This window comes from Parus major, chromosome Z (assembly GCF_001522545.3).
Source record: "Parus major isolate Abel chromosome Z, Parus_major1.1, whole genome shotgun sequence".
NCBI lineage: Eukaryota > Metazoa > Chordata > Aves > Passeriformes > Paridae > Parus > Parus major.
Genome location: NC_031799.1, coordinates 42,276,199 through 42,301,659, shown reverse-complemented (window position 1 = coordinate 42,301,659; position 25,461 = coordinate 42,276,199). Strand labels below are relative to the sequence as shown.

The 25,461-nt window shown below is 38.0% G+C and overlaps 2 protein-coding genes across 2 annotated transcripts in view; both read left to right on the top strand.

Moving 5' to 3' along the window:
- ADAMTS19 (ADAM metallopeptidase with thrombospondin type 1 motif 19) overlaps positions 1 to 8,702 on the top strand; it is a 137,902-nt gene extending 129,200 nt beyond the window's left edge. Inside the window, exons 22-23 of the mRNA XM_015615418.3 lie at positions 5,349 to 5,526; positions 7,463 to 8,702. Coding sequence (XP_015470904.1) covers positions 5,349 to 5,526; positions 7,463 to 7,614 — 330 coding nt within the window. The 3' untranslated portion in view covers positions 7,615 to 8,702. The remainder of the gene's footprint in view (positions 1 to 5,348; positions 5,527 to 7,462) is intronic.
- Positions 8,703 to 14,382: 5,680 nt separating this feature from the next.
- Positions 14,383 to 23,570, top strand: MINAR2 (membrane integral NOTCH2 associated receptor 2). The gene is made up of 3 exons (XM_015652338.3): positions 14,383 to 14,569; positions 22,304 to 22,549; positions 23,362 to 23,570. Exons 1-3 carry the CDS (start codon positions 14,405 to 14,407, stop codon positions 23,536 to 23,538), a joined length of 588 nt encoding a protein of 195 aa, XP_015507824.1. The 5' UTR covers positions 14,383 to 14,404; the 3' UTR covers positions 23,539 to 23,570.
- The last annotated feature ends 1,891 nt before the right edge of the window (positions 23,571 to 25,461 follow it).

Sequence of the window (25,461 nt, the reverse complement as noted above, 5' to 3'; positions counted from 1 at the left end):
AGAGAAGAAAAGAGAAGAAAAGAGAAGAAAAGAGAAGAGTTCAAATTCTTGAGATGAAGTGATGAGGGTTTCCTCCATGGAAATCCTGTCTCTAGTTTGTCAAGGGAACTGGAGCTCTGTCTATCTTAATTTTAAATCTCATCTCTTTTTGAATCTTACCTCTTCTTACCCTAGAAAGAAGAGCTAGAAAGAAAAAATGGAGGGGCAGGGGGCAGAAGAAGGAAAAAAAAAATATAATACAGTAAATAGGCACAACTCAAACTTGTTAAACTTAGAAGAGACCAACAGCAGATTTTTTTTTTTTTTTTAGCTAAACTTAGCACAAGTTCTGAATTTTAAATCTGGCATACTGAGGTGTTGGGTGTGTCAGAAATGAGAGAGGCAGAAAGACCTTCCTGGAAATGATGCATGTGAGAACTCAGACTCCATCTTATGTTTGTATCCATCAGTCCCTCTTTTTGCTACACTATTTAGAAATGCTTTTATAGCAAAAAAAAAACCAAAACAAACAAACAAAAAACCAAACAAACCCAAAAAACTTAAATAAACTGCAGATTATTTGCTTGATTTAGGTAATTTTTAAGAGCATTGCCAAACTCATTAAAAAGCCTTTGCTGAAAAAAATTGCACAACATTATCTACTACCTGCCTTCAAATGCAAACTTCATAAGAAGATAAAACAGAAAAAGATTTCGCAAGCATGTTAGCAAATATGAATCCTGCTCCTATAGTCTGCTTGCTATTCTTGTTTTATGCTCACTTCATGAAAAGGTTGAAACTGCTTAAAAGCTGGAACTGATGAACCTATACATAAATGATTAGGAATGCTCTGCTAATAATTTCCAGTAAAACTCATCGCTGAGTTTCCTTAGGAGCACATCAGCCTCTGCTTTGAATGCTACTTAGACTTGTAAAACCTTTTATTGAGCCACTTATTCTCGAAAATAAATTGTCCAAGTCAATTCTGTCAATACTGTCACAGATTGGCTTTTTTATTGTGGATTGTATCAGTCTCCTCAGTGATTGCCTGTTGTGTTGGCAGAAAGATGGATTTTGACCATTACTGTCTGCCAGTGACAATTTTTCCCTTAATTTAGGAATTTCTACTTCTCAAGAAGGCCAGCTGGAAGCAGCTAACACATTACAGCAACTTCCTCAGCTGTTGGCCTTGGGAATATGTATTCTCTCCAGAATATATATCTTTGGCGGGGAACAGAAAGAAGGAATCTTGGGTAGTGGGTGTGCATGCCAAGTGTAAGGATTGTTATATTTAACGCCTATGTTTCTGTCCTTGAAATTATGTCTAAAAGAAGTTCAAAAGTAGGACAAAATTCAAACAGGGTGGTAAGATTTTAAAAAAATAAAATAAAAAACCTGTTAACTATCTTTACACAGGAATTTTTTGTAATCTTTAACGGGAATGTTTTACATGTCTTGCTGCTTGAATGGTTTTACAGTACCTTTAGGACTGTGTCCAAGATGCACAGATTAACAGCCACATAAAAAACCCCCTCTGGCTGTGTACTAGAACATTTAGTCTAAACCTAGAAATACAGTTGTCCTACAGGAATTTTTGCTAATCAGCTACATGGCCTTAAAGTGTAGGTCATCTGAATAGTGAGAAGTAAAATACAATTAACCTCCACAAAAATAAAGTATTGCAAGTGACTGACATGTGGGAGATAGAGTGGGTGGGAAGAAGAACTATAGAAATGTACTCTTCATTCACTAATAATAAAAGCTGTGGGTTTAAATTAACATGAAACCTGCTGAATTAATGAAAATATTACATATTGGTTGGGAGTGGGAATTTTCTGTAATTCTTATATATATGCATATAAACAGAAAAAATACAAGCAGTTTTGACAGATAAAAATCTGATTTCTGATTAAATTCACTGATTAGTGTATAAAAGTGAAAGTATTTTTTATTCCTTTGAAATTGAAAGCTTTTTTATGGTTTTAAACATGGAAAGTCCAGAAATATGCAGAACCTATACATCTTCAACTACATACAATGAGCAGTACCTAAAACATGACAGCTGCACATCCAGTAAAAGGTATTTACCTCAGATTGAAGATGTTCAGTGAGAGAAATCAAAAGGTGAGGCAAGTTTGGAGGGCAGTTGTGGAAGGCTCTGCTTCAGCTTGAATGTACACATGCATGTAGAGTAAAATGAGGGTCAGAGCTATTGCTCTGAAGTTGCATCAAGCTGATCTGCAGAAGTTCACATGTCTCCTAGTGAAGTCAGAACAAGTCTCTATCTTTTTAGGATAAAGAAGAAGAATACAAATTACTTTTATTCTCCAATATTCAGTGTCTGCTCTCAGTTATAGCAGCAGTTGGCTGATGTGTTTGCAGGACAAACTCATGTTTAAGACTACTTCATGGACACAGAAGCCTCACTGTTTGTGTAGCTAGCAAGTGCACTGCTAAATGCTTTCACTATTGCATACTATTTCATATTACTTTGAATACGAGCTAATATAGCTAATAACTAATATGAGCTTTTATGGTAAGAATATTTTTTCTTTTTCTGGCTTCCAGTCAGTAGAATTCTTAATTTTGAAGTCAGACACCACTGCTGGTGCTGCTATGTGGACATAGAAGAGCACAGCATGCCTATCAGAACCCTCATTGATTTAAAACCCCAGGCATTTGGAAAAATCTTGCTTTACTTGCATACTAAGTTGGGTTTAAAAGTTTTGAATTGCAAATCAATGAGGTAGTCCTGCTTCTTCTTAGTGTTCCCCAAACATCTTACAAGACTTAGTAAGTTCCCATTTTTTAGAAAATAAGAATAAATGAGCTGTTAAAATTTAGTACATTTCTGTGAAAATAAAAGAACATAGAACACAAAACTATTTTCTGCTTTGGCACATAATTCCTATATGAGCTGAGACATTACATTTTATCATCCCTTGATGTCAGTTTCTAAAGTTGTGATATATAAAAGTAGGTCAAACAAGAATAATATTCAGTATTCCAGGTGTCTGGATTGCACCTATTCACCCTAGGTTAACCTAAGAGCAGATAAATTATTTTTGGAAATACTATGTACCAGGTCCACCTGCTCATGTCCTCCTTCTTTGTAGCTGACAAAAGTAATACCACATGCTCACACATACTCTAAATTCTGTTGATAAACATGCAAATATTTGAAGGAAAAAAAAATTAATACTGCATGCAATATTACTCTAAATTAAGATCACCATGATAACATTTAGAGATTATCTTTCCTTATTTGACATCTTCAACATACTAGCTTCATCATATCAACTTCATTTTCCCTTTACTCTCACATTTGTTTTCTCTTTGTGCTGTAGTTTTAGTTTTGTCTTCTTTTTTTTTCCTTTTTTAATTTTTCTATTCCATTGTCTCAATTTTTATTTCATTAAAATATTCCAAAAATAAATATCTTTGAAACTATGATGAGAGGAATTTAAGGAGTGGTCAGAATTTGGCAAAATTAAAATCTATGTTCCATCTTCTATTGGGGATAAAATTTGTGTATTTTTGTATAAAAATGATATGTGATTTTATGTTGACTATGTGCATAATGTTGGCTGTTGTAGGAACTCAGAATATTTTTAGCTGCACAGAGAAAAGGCAGAGAATTCAAGAAAAGGAGTTCTGTTGAGGGTTTTTTTTCATGCAATTTTTACAGCAGTATACCAGATTTAAAGTTGATAGCATACTTTGAAAATACTTCAGTACTGACTGATTTCCCTCCTGTAAACCATATACTTGTTCCTGGGTTAAACTGTGGTTGATATTGAATAGACAACCGTGTGTTGTAATTTAGTATCTTTACATGCCCTGGCTCATGGAGTCTGTGTCTGATTAACTCAGCAAGTTACAGTTCTATATTGACTCACTGAGAACAAGAGCAAAATCAAGTCCACTTGCTGCCTTTGTAAAATGTCAGTGTTTGACTTCATGTGGTTACAGGTTCAGTCCCTTGTGGAAACATCCTTATGTATATCCTAGTTTTGTACCTCTCTTTGAGTCTTATGAATCCAAGAGACAGGAGTCAAGAGACTTCTCTAGATGCACATACTGGGGTGCAAGTCCTCAATTTCCCATTTAGCACATGTAAATCTTTCTTCCAGGTAAGTGTTTAAAATGTCACTCAAATGCACATAGATAACCAAACCAAAGGTTAAAATCTTTTTTAGTGTTTCCTATAGTCAAAAGTTTATTCAGCCTTTGCAGAAAACTGTACTTCTCCATCTCCATCTTGAGACAGGAAGGCTGGGAAACATTTTTTGTTATAGCACCTTCTCCTTGTCTTTCTCATTTCAGTTTTGGGGTTTTTTTCAGCTGCTTCTTGAGGCCTCCCAAGGAAATATATTCTGAACATTTATGCGTTAAAAATTATTTAGAAAAACATTTTCAGGATTTTGTGGCAAAATTTGCAGCCTGAGCTCTTCCATTATTCATTACAAGAAACTGATTAGTAATTGATGTATAGAGTTAGAATTGAAGTATGAAACATTTCTGTAAAACTTGGTGAAATTTCTGGGTACTTGAGTCAAAACTATTAGAGGCTAGGAGAAAATTCCAATATGCAATTTGTTATAGACTTGTAGTTAAAGCAATAGCATGTGTGTCAAGTGAACAGAAAAGTAATTCATGTCCTATGAAATTTTGTTCACAAAACACCAGAAAAGGTAAAAATGTGTTTTGTTTGAAATAGCTTTTGTAAGGAGCTGTACGGCACTGTCCAAGTTTTCACTCTAATATATTATGTTGCTGTGATGGAAGGGAATGCTACCTTTGTTGCAGTGCTCAATTGTTTTATTTTCTTACCTCATTCTCTGTGGCAAGGTGGCAAGATTAATTAAGACCAGGCATCATGTCTCACAGCATGTGTTTTATTTGTGAGACATGTGAAAATATGAAGATGTGATGCAGAAACAGGAGGCATACACTCTGCTCAGCAGAAAGAGCTCTTTTGCTGGTTAATTAACAGCTTTGTTAAAAATTCTTCTTTCTGCTAGTACCTGTGAATGTTTTTCCATCACTTTAACCTCTAATAAGAGTAAATTAGTATTTGATACAAGACAGTAACCTTTGCTTCCTTCAGGCATATTGCTGTATTTGAGTTTCATCAGAAGCTCAACAAAATGGACTTGGACAGCAATAGGATGTTGGAGTGAGTCCTTCAATACTGCTAATTAATTTGTGCTTTTAAAATTGATTTTCATTTAGCTAATGGAATAAAATTCAGAAATCTTGAAATGCTGACATCTGAAGAAGCAGCCACTGACTTCACATGGCAATTTTGTGTTCATGATTACCAGCAAAAACACCTTTCCAATGAACGTGTCTTCTGTGTTTTCCAGTGCTCCGTCACCTGTGGCAAAGGAATGCAGTCTCGAGTCATCCAGTGCATGCACAAGATTACAGGAAGGCATGGCAATGAGTGCTTTTCCTCAGAAAAGCCTGCAGCCTATAGACCCTGTCATCTCCATCCCTGCAATGAGAAAATCAATGTTAACACAATAACATCACCCAGGTTAGGTAAGCAATCAAAAATGACAAATATCTTTCCAGTTCTTTCTCTCCATACATTAATGATGATCCCAGTTTAGAAACAGAAGTCTAGGACTCAGGAGGAGATTTAAATTCTAGGCAGAGACTGATGTTCCTGCATTAGGTTTTGAGTATATACATCAGAGACTGTAACTAAGAATGGTGAAAGGTTTTATTATCCAAGGAAGGACTTTATCATAAGACTATATGGTATTAAGGAAACAAAACATCCCATATGAAAATATATTTATATTAGAGACACTATAAAGATATATGTTTTCATATATATTCACCCAGTCAATTTTATCAAACCTTTCTAAAGTAAGAAAAGACATTAATTTCTGTTTACAAATTCTGCAAACTCTGTTCTCTTGCTATTTGTGAGATCAAGGAGGCCCTGATTTGTTCTTTGTTCTTTAAATACAAACAGATCTTTCCATTTACATCTACATCTATGACTGATGTATTAAGATGTGTGAAGGAAAATTACTTTGAATGAAGGGATTTGCTGTACCTGGCAGAATTCAGGTCTCTTCTGTTCTTACAGAAATGCTGTTATTACATCACTACAGAACAGTTAATTATGATAGTTTTTGTTTCCCAGTGCATTATTGGAGATGATAACCATTAGTTCCCCTAATCATTCATCTGCATCTTGAGCATGACGGGAATATTCAAAGGCTTGCTGTAAGACAGCACACCATGTCCAGCTGATTTTCCAGAGCCCTTGTTAAGATAAACCTTCCTGCCCAATAGATTCCTCCTGCATGGAAAACGAGACTGGCAATTCACACTGCGTGCAACAATTCCTTTAAGACAGTGAAGGGTATTTCTCTTTGAGGTTTTTAACCTTTGAACATTTCTGTGTAGTAGTCGTTGTTTCAATTTGCTCTGCTGCTTGTGGTCCTCTCCTTGCCGTTTCACTGTTTGAAGGTTCCTTCGCTTTGTACTTTATCTTTCTTTGTTCAGCTGGTCTTTCAGAAGCAAGGTGCCATCTCCCCACTGTTGATGATTTTTCTCTGGTGAGGGAAGTTACATAAGCAGCTTTGCATCATAGAGTCAAGTGAATCAGAAAGAATCACACAAAAAACACAGTGTCAATTAAAATATTACTCAATGTGAAGTGAAAAAAAAAACAAAAAAACAAAAAAACCCAAAAAGATTGGGCTGTGTTGTCCTCATAGCATGGATTATATAGCACCGATATTAGTAATCTACAAATCAGTGTCGTCACAGTAAGAATCAAATCCAATAGAAATGTTAACATCTCCAAAATACATAATGAAATGCTTCTCTTCAATATATTGATAATTTTGGCCTTTTAATCCTTTGATTTTGGGATAGGGCTAGTGAAAGCTGATGGGAATTGTGCCACCAACTCTTTTACAAATTTCTGTTAGCTTAGGAGATTAACTCAAATCTGAGACTGACTTTTTTTTTTTCAGTGTTTGTGGTGGGTTTTGGACAATGTCTTGTTCTTGTGCCTTGTTTTTCAGTGCTTTTGACAATTCCATGTCTGCACTACGTACTACATGCACAAGTATTTAATTATACAACTAAATGTGAAAAGTTCCAATTTTAGTACCATGGTCCTTCTATGATAAGATGTGTAAAGAGGCTTTCATAAGAGAAACAAGGCAGAAAGATGAGCTCCACTCACTCATGAGAATACAGCTGCATAACATTAAACTAATTAAGTTCATTGCAACTTAATCCAATTTGTAAATAAAGCTGGTCTGAAAAAATTTTGATGTTGAATACATTGACAACATGAGGATAAGGGAATTCTTTCTTTTGTTCAATATATACATCTCTAACCTTTCTCTTCCCCAGATACTCTTCATATGTCCTTGTCTCTTGCTTCATTATTCTTCACTAAAAAAGGCAGCAATGTAGATTTGATTTTGCTGTTATTGTTTCACAGCTGCTTTAACATTCAAGTGCCTAGGAGACCAGTGGCCTGTGTACTGCAGAGTGATAAGAGAGAAGAACCTCTGTCAAGACATGAGGTGGTATCAACGATGCTGTGAGACGTGCAGGGACTTTTATGCGCAAAAAATGCAACAGAAGAGTTGACCTCTGTCAGGCTGGCTAGCTCTCAGCTCTTTGCAATCTTTTTATTTATGAACACACACACACCCACACCCACACAGGCTTTTTTCAGACCAAATATTATCAGATGACATATAATTTAATCAAATTAATTTATTTTTGCCTGCCAGACATCCTTAATGGTTTTGGGTAGACAGCCAACATGTTTTATCTTCTGACATTTTCATAATTAATTTTTATATGAACACTTTTGATACATTTATCAGAATTTTAAAAAAATAGTAACTAGTATTTTAAATGTTTATTTTCAGTAAGGTCATCTGTTGCAAAAAAAAAGTCTGTTATCTTGAATTTATTTTAATTTAGCTGAATAGTTTTGTTGTATATGGAAATAAAGTCCTTTTTAATTTTATTATATTTTTGGCATCTGGAGTCAGAATGATCTTGGATTTTTTGCAACAGATGTCAAAGTGAACAAGCTAACATTATTAAACAGGTTATTACAGAATGTATTGTGAAATTAGTTCATTTGATTTAGAAACATACTGAAGGGGATATTCTACTGTAACTTATATTATAAACAAGAAAATTAAAATAGCTAAGTAGAGATTTTGATCATTCTCATGGACACATACTTGAACACAAGTATTAAATCAATGAAACACTGTAGAGATTTACACTGAATCACTGTTGCACTGTTTGAGGTAGTGTAGAGAAATGCAGTCCTAGAACTTGTACCATCCTATGAATCTACGTCTGTAGTGTTTTAACATGTCACTTAATTTTTAAAGTTTTGAAACAAAATACCCATGCCCCTCTATACCTTTGTGTGTCCTTTTGCAGATTAACAAATGAAAGAGTCCTTTCTCCTGCCACTTTTATTAATTAATCTGTTAAACATTCTCAGTTCTCTGTTGATAATTTAGAAAATAGCTTTGTAATGCTACTTCAGTTTTATCTTTGTCTAATGAAAAAGTCTTTATAAAAATTAAATGTTTTACAGTTTTGTGAAACATTATGAAACAGCTAAGATTTTCCTTATGAGAAAATATTGTACATGAGTCACATGATTTTTACATTTTCAATAAAAAGTAAATCTCATTTTGTTATTTGAATTTTTCTTTTTTTGTGCTTCTGTGTCTGGGAGATTAATTGACCAAGCCCTGCATTGCAGCAGATACTGCTACAATAAGAGTGCCTCTCTGCCTCTTTGCTTAGGCACCACTCTGCAGCTGCAGACAGACATGTCACTCTGTGAGCCTTGATATATATGGAAAGTTGGGAATAACAAATAAAAACATTCTGTGAAGAGACAGGTATTTATCTCAGTTGAGTCCTTTAACCACCCAGCTTGGCAAGTGGACAGCAGCAGGTCTTCTGCCCTCATTAGTGATGCAAGCCTTTAAGTATGTTCTGAAAACATGTAGGAGAACAAAACCTGAGGGCAAGAAAGCTGGAGAAATAAGCCAGGAAGGCATATTTTCTACTCAAAGCAAAAAAAGGGAATGTGGCTTTTTTTGATTGTTGCTTTTCCTGCTCTGCAAAAAGTCTAGTGTATAGCTGTGACGTAGGTATCCACACAGTGTCCACTGATGGATAACCACAGATATCCACAGACAATAAACTGAGTCCCCCAGTCTCAGGCTACAATTCTGTCCAGGAAAAATACTTAGATGGAGTCTTAACTCCAATTGAAATCAACATCTGTGTTTCAAATAGCTGTAGCATCAAAATCTTTGGTTTGGCATCTTACTGGGCTGCATTTGAAAACTGCAACTTTAATGAGGTGCTGGGGTAGGGTTTAAAAAGAAATACCTTCTGGTTTTGAAAAGTAAAAAAAAGAAAAATAATGTTGACATCATGAAATGTTATATTTTGTAAAATTAAAAATTTCCAATGCACAGAAAATTCAGTTGCTCTGGGGCATAACTCCTTAATGTCACAGATGCACATTTGAAAGTCTAATAGAATTATTGTAGTTGGCAAGCAAAAGAAGCAATTATTATTTTAAATTTTCTTTATACTTAGCACCAGATCTTGGTAATATTCCTGCACTCACTTGAATCACAATTGAAAATCAAGCAAAAGAAAAGATGCCTCCAGACTAGGGGCCCGAGGAAAACTTTTTATCAGCTAGTGATATCATCCTCACAGTTCTAAATGTTTATGCCCTGCTGATTTCAAATATTTCACTAACAAGAATGTCACCTTAATGACAAAATTTAAAAAGTGTGTTTTAACTCTACTTGTATCTGTCAAAAACAAATCAGTGACTGCTGCTGAAATCATCCTCCCATCACCTCTATAAGAAGATCAGAAAAAGGAAGTACTTTTCATTAGGGGACAAGGATGGAAAGTTTTGACTTTTTTTTTTTAATTTTATGAGTGATATGAGGGTGTTACAGTGCTGATAAGACTAGTTCTAGTTCTGATTTAGCATATGTAGTATGAAATTATTAGTTAAATGTGTGTGAATCATTTTGAAATGCTTTTATGTCTGAATAGCAGATATACCTCTGAATTTGAAAGCAAGTTAATTTTACCACTTCAGTATATTCTCTCATCATTCAAAGGAGCAGTACAGACTGAAATAGCCCTTTGGTCAGAAAATCATAAGAATGTTCTGAAAATGTACCCAGGCTATGGCTTGAGCTGCAGCATACTGTGGGAAGGGCAGGCGTGTGCCAGCCCTGCAGAGTTTTTCATAGACCTGGGTGCAGCAGGCAGCCCTTTCCAGCTGTGTTCAGGGAAGTCATAGGCTTATGAAGGCATAGACAGTCCAGAGTCTCCTGTTTTTTTCTTTTTTTTTTTTGTTTGTTTGTTTATTTGCTTTGGTTTGGGTTTTTTTTGTTGTTGTTGTTGTTGTTGGTTTTGGGTTTTTTTGGTTTATTTTTTTAATTTGTTCTTTCTTCTTCAAGAACAATCCCTCTGCATTAATTATGTTTCCTTCCAGCCTGATGAATATGTAACGTTTCAACAAATGAGTGTCAAATCAGGCAAATTCAGCTGGCATGTAAAGGTGAAATTCACTCTTAGCTCCTAAGGGCTAGAGTAGGCCTCTCTGCTAATTACATACCACTTAGACTCTATTTTGTTGGATTAAGTGGGATTTACGTGGTACAGAGGGATTGTGCTAGGCTGGGGCACAGCAGGTTTACTTCCTCCTCCCACATATGTGCTGGCCAGCTAGAGTAGTTACCTAAAGTTACAATAGCTACCCCTTCTCATAACTCTCTTAAAGAAATACCTGAATTTTAATTGCATTGTCATCTATTCTGATGGGAAATTGCTGCTTTGTTCTGGAGGAAGTGGGTAATATTTTGGGTTGTTTCAGGTTTTTTCCATTCAGTTTTCATTATCTTCAGTGACAGAAAAGCAGCCATCTGAAAAATACACTAAAAATAGAAAGCTTGCCTGCATCATGACACCAATGGGGGCCCTAAAACCCAACAGATTAATTATAAAAAGAAATGTAGAAGGACTCAGAAAGAATTTACAAATGTCTGTAAAAAAGATGTGCAAATTAAGAGAAAGTGAATGTGAAATATATTCAAACCAGGAAGCCAAATGGGGAGATGGTGAGACCATCAGATAGCACAAGTGTGAAAGGGACATTCAGGAGTGATAAAGCAAGGGAAGACAAGTTCAGTGCATTACTTGTGTTGGCTTTTCCAGATGATGTGTTGCAGGGTTCCTTATAGCAGAGATGTCAGAGAAGTAGCATCAAGGCAAGAAAATATACAGGAAAGTAAGACCAAGTAAGTATGTTAGATGCAGGCAGTCTCTAAGGTTGCGGTCTCCTGAGAATATTGGAAGAACACAACTGGGAAATTGGTATCAGAGCCACTTACGGTGCCCAAGCTGTCGTTGCAAGAGGACTGGCAGACTGCAGTATAACTCCTGCTATGGAAAAGACAACCCCTTGCACTACAGATTAGGAAGTCTTGCCATAACAGCCAATGAGAGAAAAGACTCCTAAGCAGCTGGATAAGCATGTGCTCTTGGGTGAGAGCATGGCTTCAGTTGTGAACGGAGCAAAGAGGATCTGCTGCACGTAGAAATCTCTGACAAAGTTCAGTATTACAGGATACTCAGGAAGCTGCATTCACACAGAACTACAGGAACAATCTTTATGGCTTGAAATGTGATTAAAGGATTGGAAGCAAAATAGTTATCTTTCAGGATGGAGAGAAGTCAGCAGTATGGTTCCCTAGGGGGTTGGGTTTTTTGGCATTTTCATCTTTGGCATGAGGAAGAGTGAAAACTGAGTTCTCCATCTATGTAGGTGACATTAAGCTCTTCTGTTTAGCTTCTGCCTCAGTTGGCAAAAAACACAAAACTGATTGATTAGGCAAGACATTAACTGAAAAACTTTGATGTAGGTAAATGTCAAGTATTACAGCTATGCAAATAGCCTGACCCATTTCTATGAGGTACTGAATTTGCAACTGGCAGTCACAGAAGTGAAGTTTCTAACCCTATGAGAATTACTAACTGCTATGAGAATAGCAGGGGAAAAAGCACCAAAAACTGATGGGTGTTGTCAGAAGAGCAGACATAACTTTTCCTATTTTTGGAACAGGTGTAACCACAACATGAGCATTGTATTCAGTTATGGTTGTTGTATTCTTATGAACAGTATAGTGGAATTACAGTTTAACACATTGAAAATGGAAAAAAAATAAGCAGGGTGACAGACTAACAAGATGAGATTGAAAAGGCTGATAATTAGATTGAAGAAAGAGACTGAGAAAACTGTAAAAAATCCTGAAGGTGATGGATAAGCTGCATGGGGAGCTCTTCTTAAAACCCTGCATTATTTCAAAGAGGGCATCCTTGATATGGCTAATATGGAAATTAATTTAAAAGACATAAAAGTAAGCAATTTAGGCAGATAGTCATGAGGTTCTGAAGCTTACTTCTGGAGGAGGTACTATCAGAATAATTGAAAAGCAGTTAACTTTATAAACAATTTATAAATAAATAATGAAAAGGCTGGGAAAGAGATACTTCAGCACAAAAAAAATTTATGTGGCTTCTGGGGGAGTAAAAGAATGAACTGCAGAAAGTATCCAGGCATACACTGTCTCCCTAAACAGCATTTTGTTCTTGCCCTTCTCAAGCAAAGTGATAGATCCTGGGACTGGGAGAGGTCTGACTTAGTAAGATGTCTTTTATGTTCTTATGTCTAATGGAGTAGATGTCTTGGTATGTAAACTCACACAGGCACACACAACATCTTATGCTACAGTAGTAATGAAAAGCCCTGTGTTTCAAGAGATGCTGCAAAGTCTATATTTAAGAAGTCATGGTTGCATATACCCATGTATTTTAGAACACAAATTATTGCTCTCTTAGTTATTACTGCACAGGGAAAAAGTGAGAACTATGTGTCATGGTTTTAAGTCTAAAAGCAGCCTGATGGTAATCCCTAGGGCACACTGGAAAGGTGTATTAGTGTTTCAGGGATTCATTAGACTGGGGAGACATAGCTGTAAATGTTGCACCAGATTCCCCAAAAGCATGCACATCCACTCAGAAACACAGTCACTACTGTCTCTTTTGTGGCTGTTCACAGATACTTATTTGAGCATCTACTTGAAAGGTGCCATGTTAATAATTTTAAACAAATATGCTCTAAAATAGCCTCTAATAATTACATGCAAGGAACATCATGAGCTTTTAAGCAAATAAGGGGTTTAATTTATATGTATATCCAACTATTCATTTTTACTTTAGGGTTTAAAAAATGTTTTCGTATTTTTATTTAGTTTCTATATTTCAGCTATTTTCTGTGTGGTAAATAGATTGGTTTGATTCTGTGGTCTAAGTACAGAGCTAATTTTTTTGTGATGCCCTAATTCTCAGCATAAATTTGATTCAAGAAAAGTTTTTCCTGGACTTCAAGAAAAGAACTTTCAAAAGCATATCCTCTGTGGCAGTTTCATGAAAATGAAACATATCCTAGAAAAACATATATATTTTAAGAAAAGCTTAAAATAATAAGGAGGCTACTTTTGCTAGTCACACATAGAGTCCACAGTGAGAAGGGGAATTTCATTAGCTGAAGTCAAAACTACTTAGGACCCTAAAGTAATGATGAAAATATCAAATCTCAAAATGAAATAATAAAAGTGATGGGACTGAGACCATACCATTCAAGTCAGTAACAGTGAATTTTTCCACTCATTTGAATGGGAGCAGAATCAATTCCCTGAAAACTTCTGTTATCAATTACTTGAAACAATCTACTATTTCCCAGGGTCAAGAAGAATTTACTGTGAAAGAAATCCCTGACCCTAGAAAAGTGCATGTCATAGCTGTTGTGGTAAATGGTACCAACCCACATAGCACAATGGAGCCTCTTGGTACTGCTGCAGAAAAGGAGGACTTGCTTTGACTGGAAGCTGCTTCTAATTTTCTCGGGGGGAAAAAAATGTTACTTTGAAGTATTGTAGGCTTGACATTTTGGCAGATAACTTGAGGAAGTGCTGGTATGCATTTAAGTGTCTTATGCATCTACTCACTGGTACTCAGTTAGTTTTAATGAGTGCATATGTATCTATCAAAATAGACCTTGAACCTGAAAACTTAAGCAAGGCACTTACAAAAACTTGTCCTGTCTGCTGTGCCACTTCTAAACAATCTTTTATCATTGGTAGATGATATAAGTGAGCCTGATACCAAACAGGGGTCAGATACAGTTTCAGGAAACTGTCGTATCCTTCTTCACGTCATTAATAATAGAAAGAGCATGCACAGTCAGGAAGCAGGAGCTGGGGCTGTTTTCCTTATTACACTACAGCACAGAAACATGGACCTCTCCGTTTTGCCAAACAACAACCATCCCGATAAATTCCTGCAACTGGAGGTTAAATCTTTAGTGAAAAACTCTGCCTTTCTGCCAGCCAAATGGGCAAAATTCCCAGAAGCAGCTTTACCTGGAGTGCAGCGGTGGCACAACAGGATCTATTTACAGGTAAGGTCTAAAAGAGGCTGACATTTTCCTGATTTTTCTACCTTGTTTTAAGGATCAGGAGAATAATTTCGTGACAGTGACACATCAGATGTAGTCTCAGCTTCCTGCATCTCTTAATTAGCATCGTTATTATTCCTGTATATTTGCCCACTGACGTCAGCAAGGATCAGGCTCCATGGGAAGAGTTACTCTCTTCAGGGGAGTCCAGTGACTTTATTTCAGTGTATTGGGCTTTCTACTGCTCTCTGTAACATCTTCATTGTATTTTCCAGAAAGTCTACTGAAGTCAAATGCCACTTAATTGTACTAAAGGTGTGCATGGAAGTACTCTCTGAAGATGTAAGCCCCAGATTAAAACTGAAATTGAAGTCATATCCCTTAAATCTGGTGAAGAGACACATTAGAGGGACATTTGAGGTTCTTGCTACAAGCATATGTATCTACATAGCTCACCATAACTTCCTTTTTATTTTCCCTTTTTTTCTTTTCTCATTCAATTTTGGCCTTCTTGTTATACTGAAATACAACTGTTGAAAGTGTGAAACATGCCGACTGCATTAATCCAGGTCATTAAAAAAAGGTAGCAGCAGTTTCTTGGTAAAAATGTAAATGTGCACTGCCTAGCAGAGGCCCTGGAGCTGGCGGAGGAGAAGTTCATGTCTGGATCAGCAGCAGTACAGCTGCATCAGCTCACACCCCTCTGGGCCCCACTTGCTGCTCCACAGTGCTCCTTCCCCGCTGCCCGGGGAGCCCCTCGCCTTTCCCCACCCCTAGCATGAGCAAAAGCTCCAAGGTCTGGTTCTTGTCAAGGGATGGAGACGTAAGTGGCTGGGGTGAGGGGGGTGATGGAGAAGGGTCTACATTCTCAGGATCCTTAGGGTGGGGGTCTGATTCCCCCGGGGAATGAGGAGTAAGAGCCAAAGCTTGAACCTGGGGGAAGGGAGGAGAATGATGCTGAAAGTCTCCCACAGCTACTTCCCGTTGCACTTCTCCCTTTCAGACATTTCTCCCCATCAGCTCTCCGAACCGCTTTGCTCCCTACCAGAGTCTATTCCAGCCCTCCTCCATCTGCAAAAGTCCTCCCCCCGTGACACCCGCTTCCATGCTCCCCCCATACTTTCCCCAGCTTCTTCCCGACCCCAGACACCCTTCCGTCTGCCTGCTCCGCTGCCTCCAGCCACTCTCTTCGTGTTGTATAATCTTTGCTGGCGACTCCCCAAGCGGAGCTGGGGCGGGGAACAGGCGCTCGCCCCTAGTGTCCCATGCAAGCAGCCCTAACCGAGGGACGGAGCCTGAAGGAACCCAAACTGCAGGGTATGGTGCAATGCTGGCCTCACCCCCTCCCCTCTTTTGTGCAGGAGGGAGGCAGCCACACACAGAGCCTCCTCCGCAGCGGGGATCCTTCTCCCCATTGTTGTCAATCAGGACGCGCTGTCACCGAGCCAGGGCTGCAGAGCTGCGGGAGGATTAAAAATGTGTAGGGAGCCCTGTGCTTTTTTTGACTTGTGCTCTGCTTTTTGCCACCAGCGAGAAGGTTTTCCTGGAACTCTGTGTCCCAGCCCCGGGATGGCTGTTTCAAAGGAAATGTCTGTACTCACCATGCCTCCAAAAACTGAGTTTGCAAAGTGGTGTATTTTATAAGTGTTAAACCTAGGACACAATCTATACTTTTAAGTGTAGTCATTAGTGAATTCAAGCAGTCCAGATAAAATTCATTGTCCCGTTCTTTCTCCCTTAGGAGCTCGCCTTCTTTTTCCCCTTTTGCTGACAATCAAATAAAGTGAAAAGTACTGATGAGTTCCAGACATTAGAAGAAACACGATGGCACAGTGCAGAACTAATGGTGCAGGAATAACTTATTTCACTTTCATATGAGGGAGATAATGGGGTTAAGGGTTAGTTAATTCAGAAATGGAGGAAGGGGGGCAGGAGGGGGAGAGAGAATCCATTTCAGAGCATGTGTGCATGATCTAAAGATTCCTAAAGTCATTAAACCTTGAGAGTAGCCTAAATTCCCTCTTTAGAAGTTAATATTCTTTTAAGCAACTAATGCTATTCAGGGCTCCCTATGCAAAGTGACTTCTCATTGGTATGTTTGTGATCTCTCCCAGACCCTTATTATGATATCACTTAAATTCAAATGCACTGAAGTGCTTATGTGTTTTCTCCACCTATAAGTTTTAAAATTTGTTTCCATTAAAAAAAGCAGCTTCATGTAATGACAAAAAGCTGCTGGTCTTTCTCCTCACTTTACTCTTTGATATCAGGCAAACTAAACAGCTTCTCTGCTTAGCATGTACTTTCATCATCTACTTTGACTAAAACAAACCATAAAGCAGTCCAGGAATTTTGGCCCTTCCTTGTGAAAAGCAGCATAAAAAGACCAGACTTTCTCTTGCAAATGGATCACTGCTGACTGCGTTCTGCTCATCCTGACAATCTCCAGTCCTACTGGACTCTCTGCCCCACAATATGTTTTAATGCCCAGCATATACCAGATGATTAATCCTCTATATCTGCTTCTCATGCATGTCTCCCCCGTAGTCAACCTGGTAGTTTTCTGCAATTCTCAGACTTCTCTGTCTTGTTTATATTTCCCTTTTCCCTCCCTATTTTTGGAAGACAGCAGAGAGCATTCAGTCTTAGCAGCATGCTACTTCTTGGCATGGTGTTTTTTCAGCCTTACATATGAATTAACACCTGTGTCTTGTCTTTCCTTGTTTCTCAGTATACCAGGACAAGAGATATTTTAAAGTCTGTAAGTTAGATGCCAGAGTCACTTCTTTGTCCCCTGGCTCATATGTGCATGACGTATTTCCACTCTCTCCCTTATTCTTCCCTAGACATCTGCAACTGGCCACAATAAGACCCAGCTGCAAGGTTGGCAGGAGCTTTGGTTTGAGACTGTACAAAAGTTCTTATATAATGCACTCACAGCCCTGCAGAACTGCATTACCAGTGACAGACAAAGCACTTCTTTAACTAAACAACTCATTATAACAAGTAGTCTCAATGATGCACAATCAAAATTGTCCATATGAATATTCGCTTTGCTCTAAATATTCCCATCACTTTGGCATCTGCTGATCTCTTTCCTGTCCATGTCAGGTGGCTTTTCAGTTTTGCAGTACCTGAGGCTGCCTTAATGTCTCTCACAAGTAATCCAGATCCTCTTCATTTCCTTTCTTAAAAGAATTTTCATTCCTAGAATCACAGAGAGATTTTATTTGGAAGGGTCCTTACAGGTGGTTCCAGCCATAGGAAGAGATATCTTCCACTTGAGAAGGTGTCCTCAAAGCCCCAGTCAGCCTGGCTTTGAACACTGTCAGGGATGGGGCATTCACAACTTCTCTGGGCAACCTGTTCAAGCGTCTCACTATCCTCGCAGGGACGAATGTCGTCCTTATAGCTAACCTCAACCTGCCCTCTTTCAGTTTAAAGTCATTTCCCTTGTCATATTTTTGCAAAAATCCTCTCTTCAGCTTTCTTGTCAGATATCTGTATGTTCTAGAAGGCTACATGGTCTCCCTGTAGCCTTCTCTTCCCCAGGCTGAACAAACCCAGCTCACTGTCTTCATAGCAGAGGTGCTCCAACCCTCTGTTAGTCTTTGCAGCTTCATCTGGACCTGCTCAGGCTTCTCAGGAATTCTTGATGTGAGCTGTCTGCCCTACTGTCTTTCCTATCTCCTTAACCTTTGGTTAATCCTTGCCTTCCCAATTGCTTTTCCATAGCACCTCCTATGAGACGTGATTTGTTTAACAAAGCTCTCAAGTGCTAATATTCTTCATAACAAAAGAGCTTTCTTATTTTCCAAATGTCTAGCAATAACTATACAGTTGATACACCTAACACAGGGATTCACACCATAGCAGTTTTTGTCTGTCAGAACTTTTTGTCTGCCTTCAAAATAGTTCCACACATCAGAGAAATGTCCTTACAAGTGCAGGGAGGGTCCTTCACAATCTGTTACAAGATTTTTGCACAACAGAGGGTTATAGTATTAAACAAACTACTACCAAATAAAATGACCACCCTGTTAGTCACTATCATTAGGATTGAGAAGGCTGTTATGAAATAAATCCTGTTGTATCTTATGGCTGTAGGTTTTTGTAGGTCTGCTTTGGTTAAAACTTCTAGGTGTAGTTGCCCACCAACAGCATTTTTTACTTTCCCTGAGCATCACTGCCAACATCAGGTAGAAACCAGGGCTGGCCATGGGAGCAGAGAAACTGGTTCTATCTGGGGGGAATGGAAAGAAAAGCTTGAGTTCCAGGAAATAAATTTCCTTAATTGTTTAACTTAATCTCTTCTCTTCTTTCAGGTAGATGTGCTTGAAACCAAGGTCTAGGTTTAACTGCTGATGTCCTGGGTTTGATGGGTGATACCTCATGTCACAGGCTGAAAAAAGAATGGTTAGGCTCTTGGGTTGTTTCAGTGCTGTCAACAGCAATAGAAGCAGGAACAGAAGGATGAAGTCAGGATAAAAATGAGAATAAAATGTTTCCTAATATTAAAGACTAAATTATAATTTTAGTTATATGTATTGTAAGGTATGTATAATTTGCATTATGTAAATCAGCTAGAAGAAAACATGGAGTAGGCACATGTTGACTCAGTAATGGAACTAACATTGACTGTCTATAGATCTTTGGGCTTTTCACAAGAGAGCTTGTACATGACAGCTCTCTAGGTCTGTCAAAGAGGGACATATTTTCTCAGTGAAAAATGAGTTTTTAACCAGCTATAACAGTGTTCTTGCTGATGAGCTATATGTATATCAAACACAGTTATGTGTTTTCAGAGTTGAGCATTTTTAATATTGTTAAATAAGTATTTTACAAATGTATTTCATCTACAGTTTTCAGTGTTCTTTAACTACTGTTCCTTGAGTATTCACTGTTCGCTGCTTCCATTCAGTGAATAACAACATAAATTGCCTCTGATTTGCTCTGTTCCACCCTCATTCACACTGTCTTATATTCAGTGTCTATTGTATGAATTTTGTAATGGATATTGATATCTAAATTTACAGTACTTTTCCTTTGAACATTTGCTGCATCAGTCAATCTGTGACAAAGATTGGGATGCCCTTTGAATCTTAAAAGAAAATGTTAAAAAGTTGCTTTTGTCAGAATTAATACTAGCAAGAATATTTTTTGTTATCTAAACTTATGTTTCTCTCCTTCTAGAAATGCATATGTTTAATGCAACAGTGTTCTGTTTCTTTTTATGATTTCTTAGGCCTAAAACTTTTGGGGTTTGCATGTGATTCCAGCTTCTGTCCTTCTTTTTCCCTAACTAGTCTGTAGGACATATCTACCACAAAAATTTTATAATCAAGCATCTGCTGTACTCAAGTGTACTCTCTGAAGTTTGTCACTTCAAAAATTTCTGCAAACTATATCCTACCCAAATTCCAGTCCAGTTCTCATGATAAAACTCTGTTTCCCCTCCCAATCTATTTCCTCTCTGCTTCTGCTCCAAGCCACCACACTTTCCTCATACCCATGAAAAGAAAGGTATTTCAGACAGTAGAGAAAAAAGTTTTGCCACAAAGCACTGTTTTTACAAAAAAAAATTTTGCATCATGCCATCTATTCCAAGTTTTGGAGAATTTTATCTGAAACAGCTTTAAAAATTACTGTCAAGTCACATTCTTTTCACAACATTTTAGCCTAGGGAGACCAATCATCCCCTGGTGAGACAGTTCGCGTTCTTCAACAAAATGTTCTCCAAGTTCAACTATTTAGCAAGCCTGAGGGAAGAGTCATTAAGGTCAATGACAAATCTTAAATAAGAAATAAAGTAAATAAAATAAAATGCAGTCAGAAAGAAAAGGCAGTTAAAAACACCAGCTCAGCTGAAATCTGGCCAGTTCAGCCCAGAGGGCTTCAGTGCCAGCTGTAACTGCAATGCAGAGAGTAATATTATCAGGGGACATGTGAAGGCTAAGGAACAACATGTGGAAATTATGAACTAACAGAAGGATGGGAGGTCACTGAGGAACCACCCACCTACTAATGGCAATTATTGATGGGAAACATGCTTAGTCACTTATGCAGGATTTAGTGGTAGGAATACCAGCGTGATGCCTCCTCCTAGAGTTTCTTAGACAAAGTCTGTTGTTTTCTCCACCTTCACTTTGTGAAGGAAAGCTGTTCTTATGCTTCCTTCTACACCTGCCTGCCTCAGACCAATGTATATAAGCCTATACAGGTGCACAGACTCTGCAGTTATGAAGCAGGTGGTAGCACACAGCAGCTGACTTCCACTGAAAGAGGGTTCACCAGCCCACAATGTGGACAGAAAGTTACTCAAGCAGAAGGAACGAACAGTTTGCTATCATCTTAGGGACGTTCACTGACTGGATTATGTGTTCAAGCAGTTTCCAAAGCCACTGTGCAACAGGTCAGATGACCTGAACTCCCACCAGAAAGGTGGAAGGAGAAGCAGGACATGCCCCTAGCCCTTTTGCAGCTGAAGTCTATTCAGCCTGTGGTACCTTAACATCTGGACATCTCAGTAAAAGTGAAAAATTCAGGGAAAGTCATCCTCATATGTAATTAAGTTTCTCAGAACCCAGATTCTTTACTGGCTGTTCATTATGTGCCCTTTACCTTAAGTGCATCTTGCAGCAGGTGCTGCCCACATCTTTTTGATTTCTGAGAGCAGGAGAGGGGTGGGGATTTCCCCCTCCCAGCATACCTAACACAGGACCACTGAATCAGGCCAAGGCTCCCCTTGACTCAACACAAAGATCCTAAATACAAAAGTATGAGGAGGGATGAATTGGCTCTGTGCTGGTTCTAAAATCCAGAAAGATGGGAGAGGTGTTAGTGTAAGACAAAGGCTCTGCAAAAAGCAGGTCTCTCAGGTAGCTGACACACTGTGGTACCACAGATCAGCAGTAGGTTAATGGAAATTCTTGGGGACAGAAGGTTGTGACAAATATTTAATATCTTGGACTAGAGAGTCTGATTGTATTCCTCCATGCAATTACAGATTGAAAAGTATTGTAACTAGGACTTTACAGACCTCTAGAGAGGCTGTTACTGCTGTTTTAAGGAGCAGTTTATGATTTCTCAAAAAATGTGATCCCAGCAGGGCTGCTCCTCTTCTCCCTTCCTCCCCTGACACTCACATGTTCTATTTATCAGCTTTTGCTATTGGGAGACTGCTCAGATATTACCTGTGAATTCTGACAGTGCCCTCAGTTGAATGAGGAGCCTCTTTGACATCCTGGCATGGTTCTAGCATTCAAGAGTGTGAACAGAGCTGTGAGTCACGCCTGTGCTATCAGAGATGCATTTCCAGTTGAAGTCGTCATTTGCAACACCTTTGACCCACTGATCTTTCTGCTTTGTCCTTACATCTTTGCTTTTGCGTCACACATCCATGCTTTCACCAGAACTGTAATGTTCTACTGCAGCTCTCCATAGCAGTGTTTCACTGAAGCAGAGGCTTTCTTCCAGCAGGGATAATAATGTCAGTTCACATTTGCAAAAGAACTTAATGTTCAGATTGTACCCACCTGCTTTCCCCAGAAGGAAGAAATCTACCCAGAGTGAGCAGTCAGGCTCCCTCACCGTAGAAGTTTGCCAGAAGGAGAAAAATGGTTGCATGTGTAGTTTTAAAATGACTCTGTTGCATTACAAGTGATAATTCAGGAAGGGGGCCTATATTGTAGGTAATGCAAATGAAAGCCATGTTCTGATCTAACTTGTGTCTTACAGAGAGAAAAGACAACTGTCACTGAGCTGCCAGGCTTAGACTTGAACAGGGATAGTCAAGAAATAATAGATAAATCCCTGGGGAAACACATTACTCCCATCACCCTGAAATCCACAATCAAGAGCAACCCATTGTATAGTGATAGCCATGTGGATGATGACTGGGAGCAGAAGAAAAAGACCCCTTCCTGGACTGTGCAAGACTATGACAGACAGTCACTGCACTCTAACTTGGCCAGCCACATAAAGGTAATCAGTGCTGTGTTTGAGCTGGTACATTGCTGCGAGCTGTGTGGTGTATGCATAAAGCACCGTGCAGCCCTCTTAGGTCTTCATGTGGGATTACAGAAGTAAATATGGATGTATTTTCTGGTACAGACATGACATTAACATGAATTTGATCAGGAAAGAAATCTAGATATCTGGTGAGACTCCTGGAATTTAAATTTTAAATGGATTGGTTTCTAGCATTTTCTCTGATTAGAGAAATTCTTAAACCACAATACTTTATAACTCAGCTTCCCTGTTTGCATAGGGAAGAACTACAAATGTGGCACTTAAACGCTATATAGTCACTTCAATAACTTTTGATAGCAAAATTCTGGTATCAAATAACATATGTTTTTCTTAGCCTCATCCACACTATACAGGATCCTGCCCCCTTCTGGGTTGGCACAAATCACTTTTAGGATTACTTTTGTTTTTGTTTTTTTCCACTGTTTCATTTTTTGAAAAGGGAGTCAGAGCTGTGTTTATACAATGACATCTCATCTTGAGAAGGCAACATGGTTTGTTCTGGGGTTTCAAACACATTTCTATGGCTGGTGTCCTACTTTTGGTTCCTGGATGAAAAGTGTGGTTTTAATTTTCCCCAGTGGAACATTCGCAGCATCTGGAAAGTAGCACAACCTACATTCAAGTGAAAGTGTCTTGCATATGCGTTGTGATGTCTTAAATTCATTAATCAGTATCTGATGATAGCCAAAATACTTCTGGGTATGTTCTAATGACTTTGTGTGTAAAAGAGAGAAACTGATTTCATTTTCTGATTTTTCTTCTAGGAAAATCCTAATGATCTACAGTTCTGGATGGGGGATATTTATACTCCTGGGTATGATACCTTGTTAAAAAAGGAGAAAGAAAGAAAACATTCAAAATATTGCCGAATCATTCTGCTCATGGTACTGGCCATTTGCATCCTAATTACTGTAATCACACTTAGTGTTTTACTTACTTAATATAGCCAAATGATGATGAAAATTTTTTCAATAAATATTTTTACTTAACTGTTCCCTTCTCTGGTTTTATTTGAATTCCATTTTTTTTTTTTTATCACAAACACAATTTATTTGACATTACTTCTTTAAAAGGTTCCTGTACAGCACGAGAAATTGACCATGAAAAGAGGCAAATATTCTGAGCACAGCTAAATGTCCCATATGTATAATTTAAAAAGAAAACTGTACTGTATCTTTTTTAGTGCCTTCTTTGGACTAGTGATTTAAGTCAGTATGTATGGTATGTTATATATAGTGTGTAGAGAGAACCAGCTGACTATTTTTTCTAATAAATATCTACCATCCTCTTTGTCTTTTTTAAGATAGCTATTTTTAGAATATAGCAAAGCATTAAAAAGAATTAAAAAGGTGTCACAAAGAATTATAAAACAAAAACTAACACATTCCTTAGTGACTGAATGCATTGCTGCAATGATGCAGCATGTAGTAAAATGCAGCCTAAATGCATAAATATTTTCTTACTTACTTTTTCAAAGAAGAAAAACAGAAAATAGGTCACTGAGTTTCTATAAAAAAAAAAAATAAATCTCTGAGACCTGTGACAAAGTTCTTTCATCACTAGGTCATCTTCTTTCAACATATTTCATCAACATGACATCCCAAAAGACGGGTTACAATATTTTTTTTTAACAAAATCTGTGGATTACTAGAGTATAGACTGGAATTAATGCAACTTAAAAATATTGAAGTTATATAACCAGGCTGTGAAAATATGTCTTTGTAAATTAAAGGAACAAAATGAAATGTTTAGAGCACACAGAGAGTTAAGTTAATACACCTCAGAATAATTCAAACATGACGTAAAATGACAAAATAAAAAGTGAATGAACAGGGAGACAAGAACTTCAAGTAATTATTTCGTTTCTGAAAAGTTACTCTGGGTGCTGCAAGCCCTTTTTACCTCTGTATTTGGTATTTAATGACCTATGAATACTACTGAGATAAGGATTTCCCATTTGAAAGAGAATCTCACAGAGGCACAGAAGCTGGAAAGTTGAGGTTATACCAGGTCTGCTTCTTGTCCCACAGAAAGGTGCTTTGGATTAGTCAGGAATAGAACTAAGTCAGAAGACTTATACTGTCCCCTCTGAATTCTAGAATGTGCCCTACTTACAGCAGGTACACTGTGCTTTAACTCATACCAAGATGAATTCATCTTCAGACAGGTGTATCTCATTCCTACCTTCTCTCTCATCTGGTCCATGGTTGATTATTGTGTGTGCTGTAACTTCTTGGACCCTACTCTAGGCTTGTACTGTAACTAGTTTGAAGAATCAACCTAAAAAAATTTCAAGCTAGAAAAGCCTAGAGCTTTAATCTGGTGTGCAAAAGAGTAGTAGCATTTAAGTGCACTTGCATAAAATTAGTATCCCTGTTACAAATTGGACGTTGCTGCAAATATACAGGGGAACTCAGTCTCCTGCCTTGCTGCAATTTCAGCGCAGACGGGGGCGGGGGGGGGTCTTGTCTGAAAGATCAGGCCCATTCAGTTTGCAAAAGCAAGAGCTTGGGAGTATTTTACAAGACTAATAGCTGACATTATGAAGTAACTACTCACATTAAACCAACAATACTTGACTTTTTTCCAGCCCGAGTACATTTGCTTTAAGTGCATTGCATATAACGCAGAGACGTACTCTTGTAAATTATTGAGGCCTGCAGGCTGGAAGCCTAAAAGCAAAGAGCTCTGTAATTTCCAGGAAAACAGCCAGTAATGCGAGTTTCTCAACTGCGTTACTCCGTGAGGGCTTAGCTGAAAGGATAAAGCCGTTTTCGCCCCAAGTTCACTACGGGCTGTTTCAGTCCGATTTCACTGCTGTCACCTAGCGGAGAGACAGTAAAGATTAAAAACGTGTCAGGCGC

Coding starts and splice junctions, on each gene's coding strand:
- MINAR2 (XM_015652338.3), top strand. CDS start 14,405: ATGGACCTCTCCGTTTTGCCAAACAACAACCATCCCGATAAATTCCTG. Junction 14,570..22,303: donor ACAACAGGATCTATTTACAG/GTAAGGTCTAAA, acceptor TGTGTCTTACAG/AGAGAAAAGACAACTGTCAC. Junction 22,550..23,361: donor ACTTGGCCAGCCACATAAAG/GTAATCAGTGCT, acceptor TTTTTCTTCTAG/GAAAATCCTAATGATCTACA.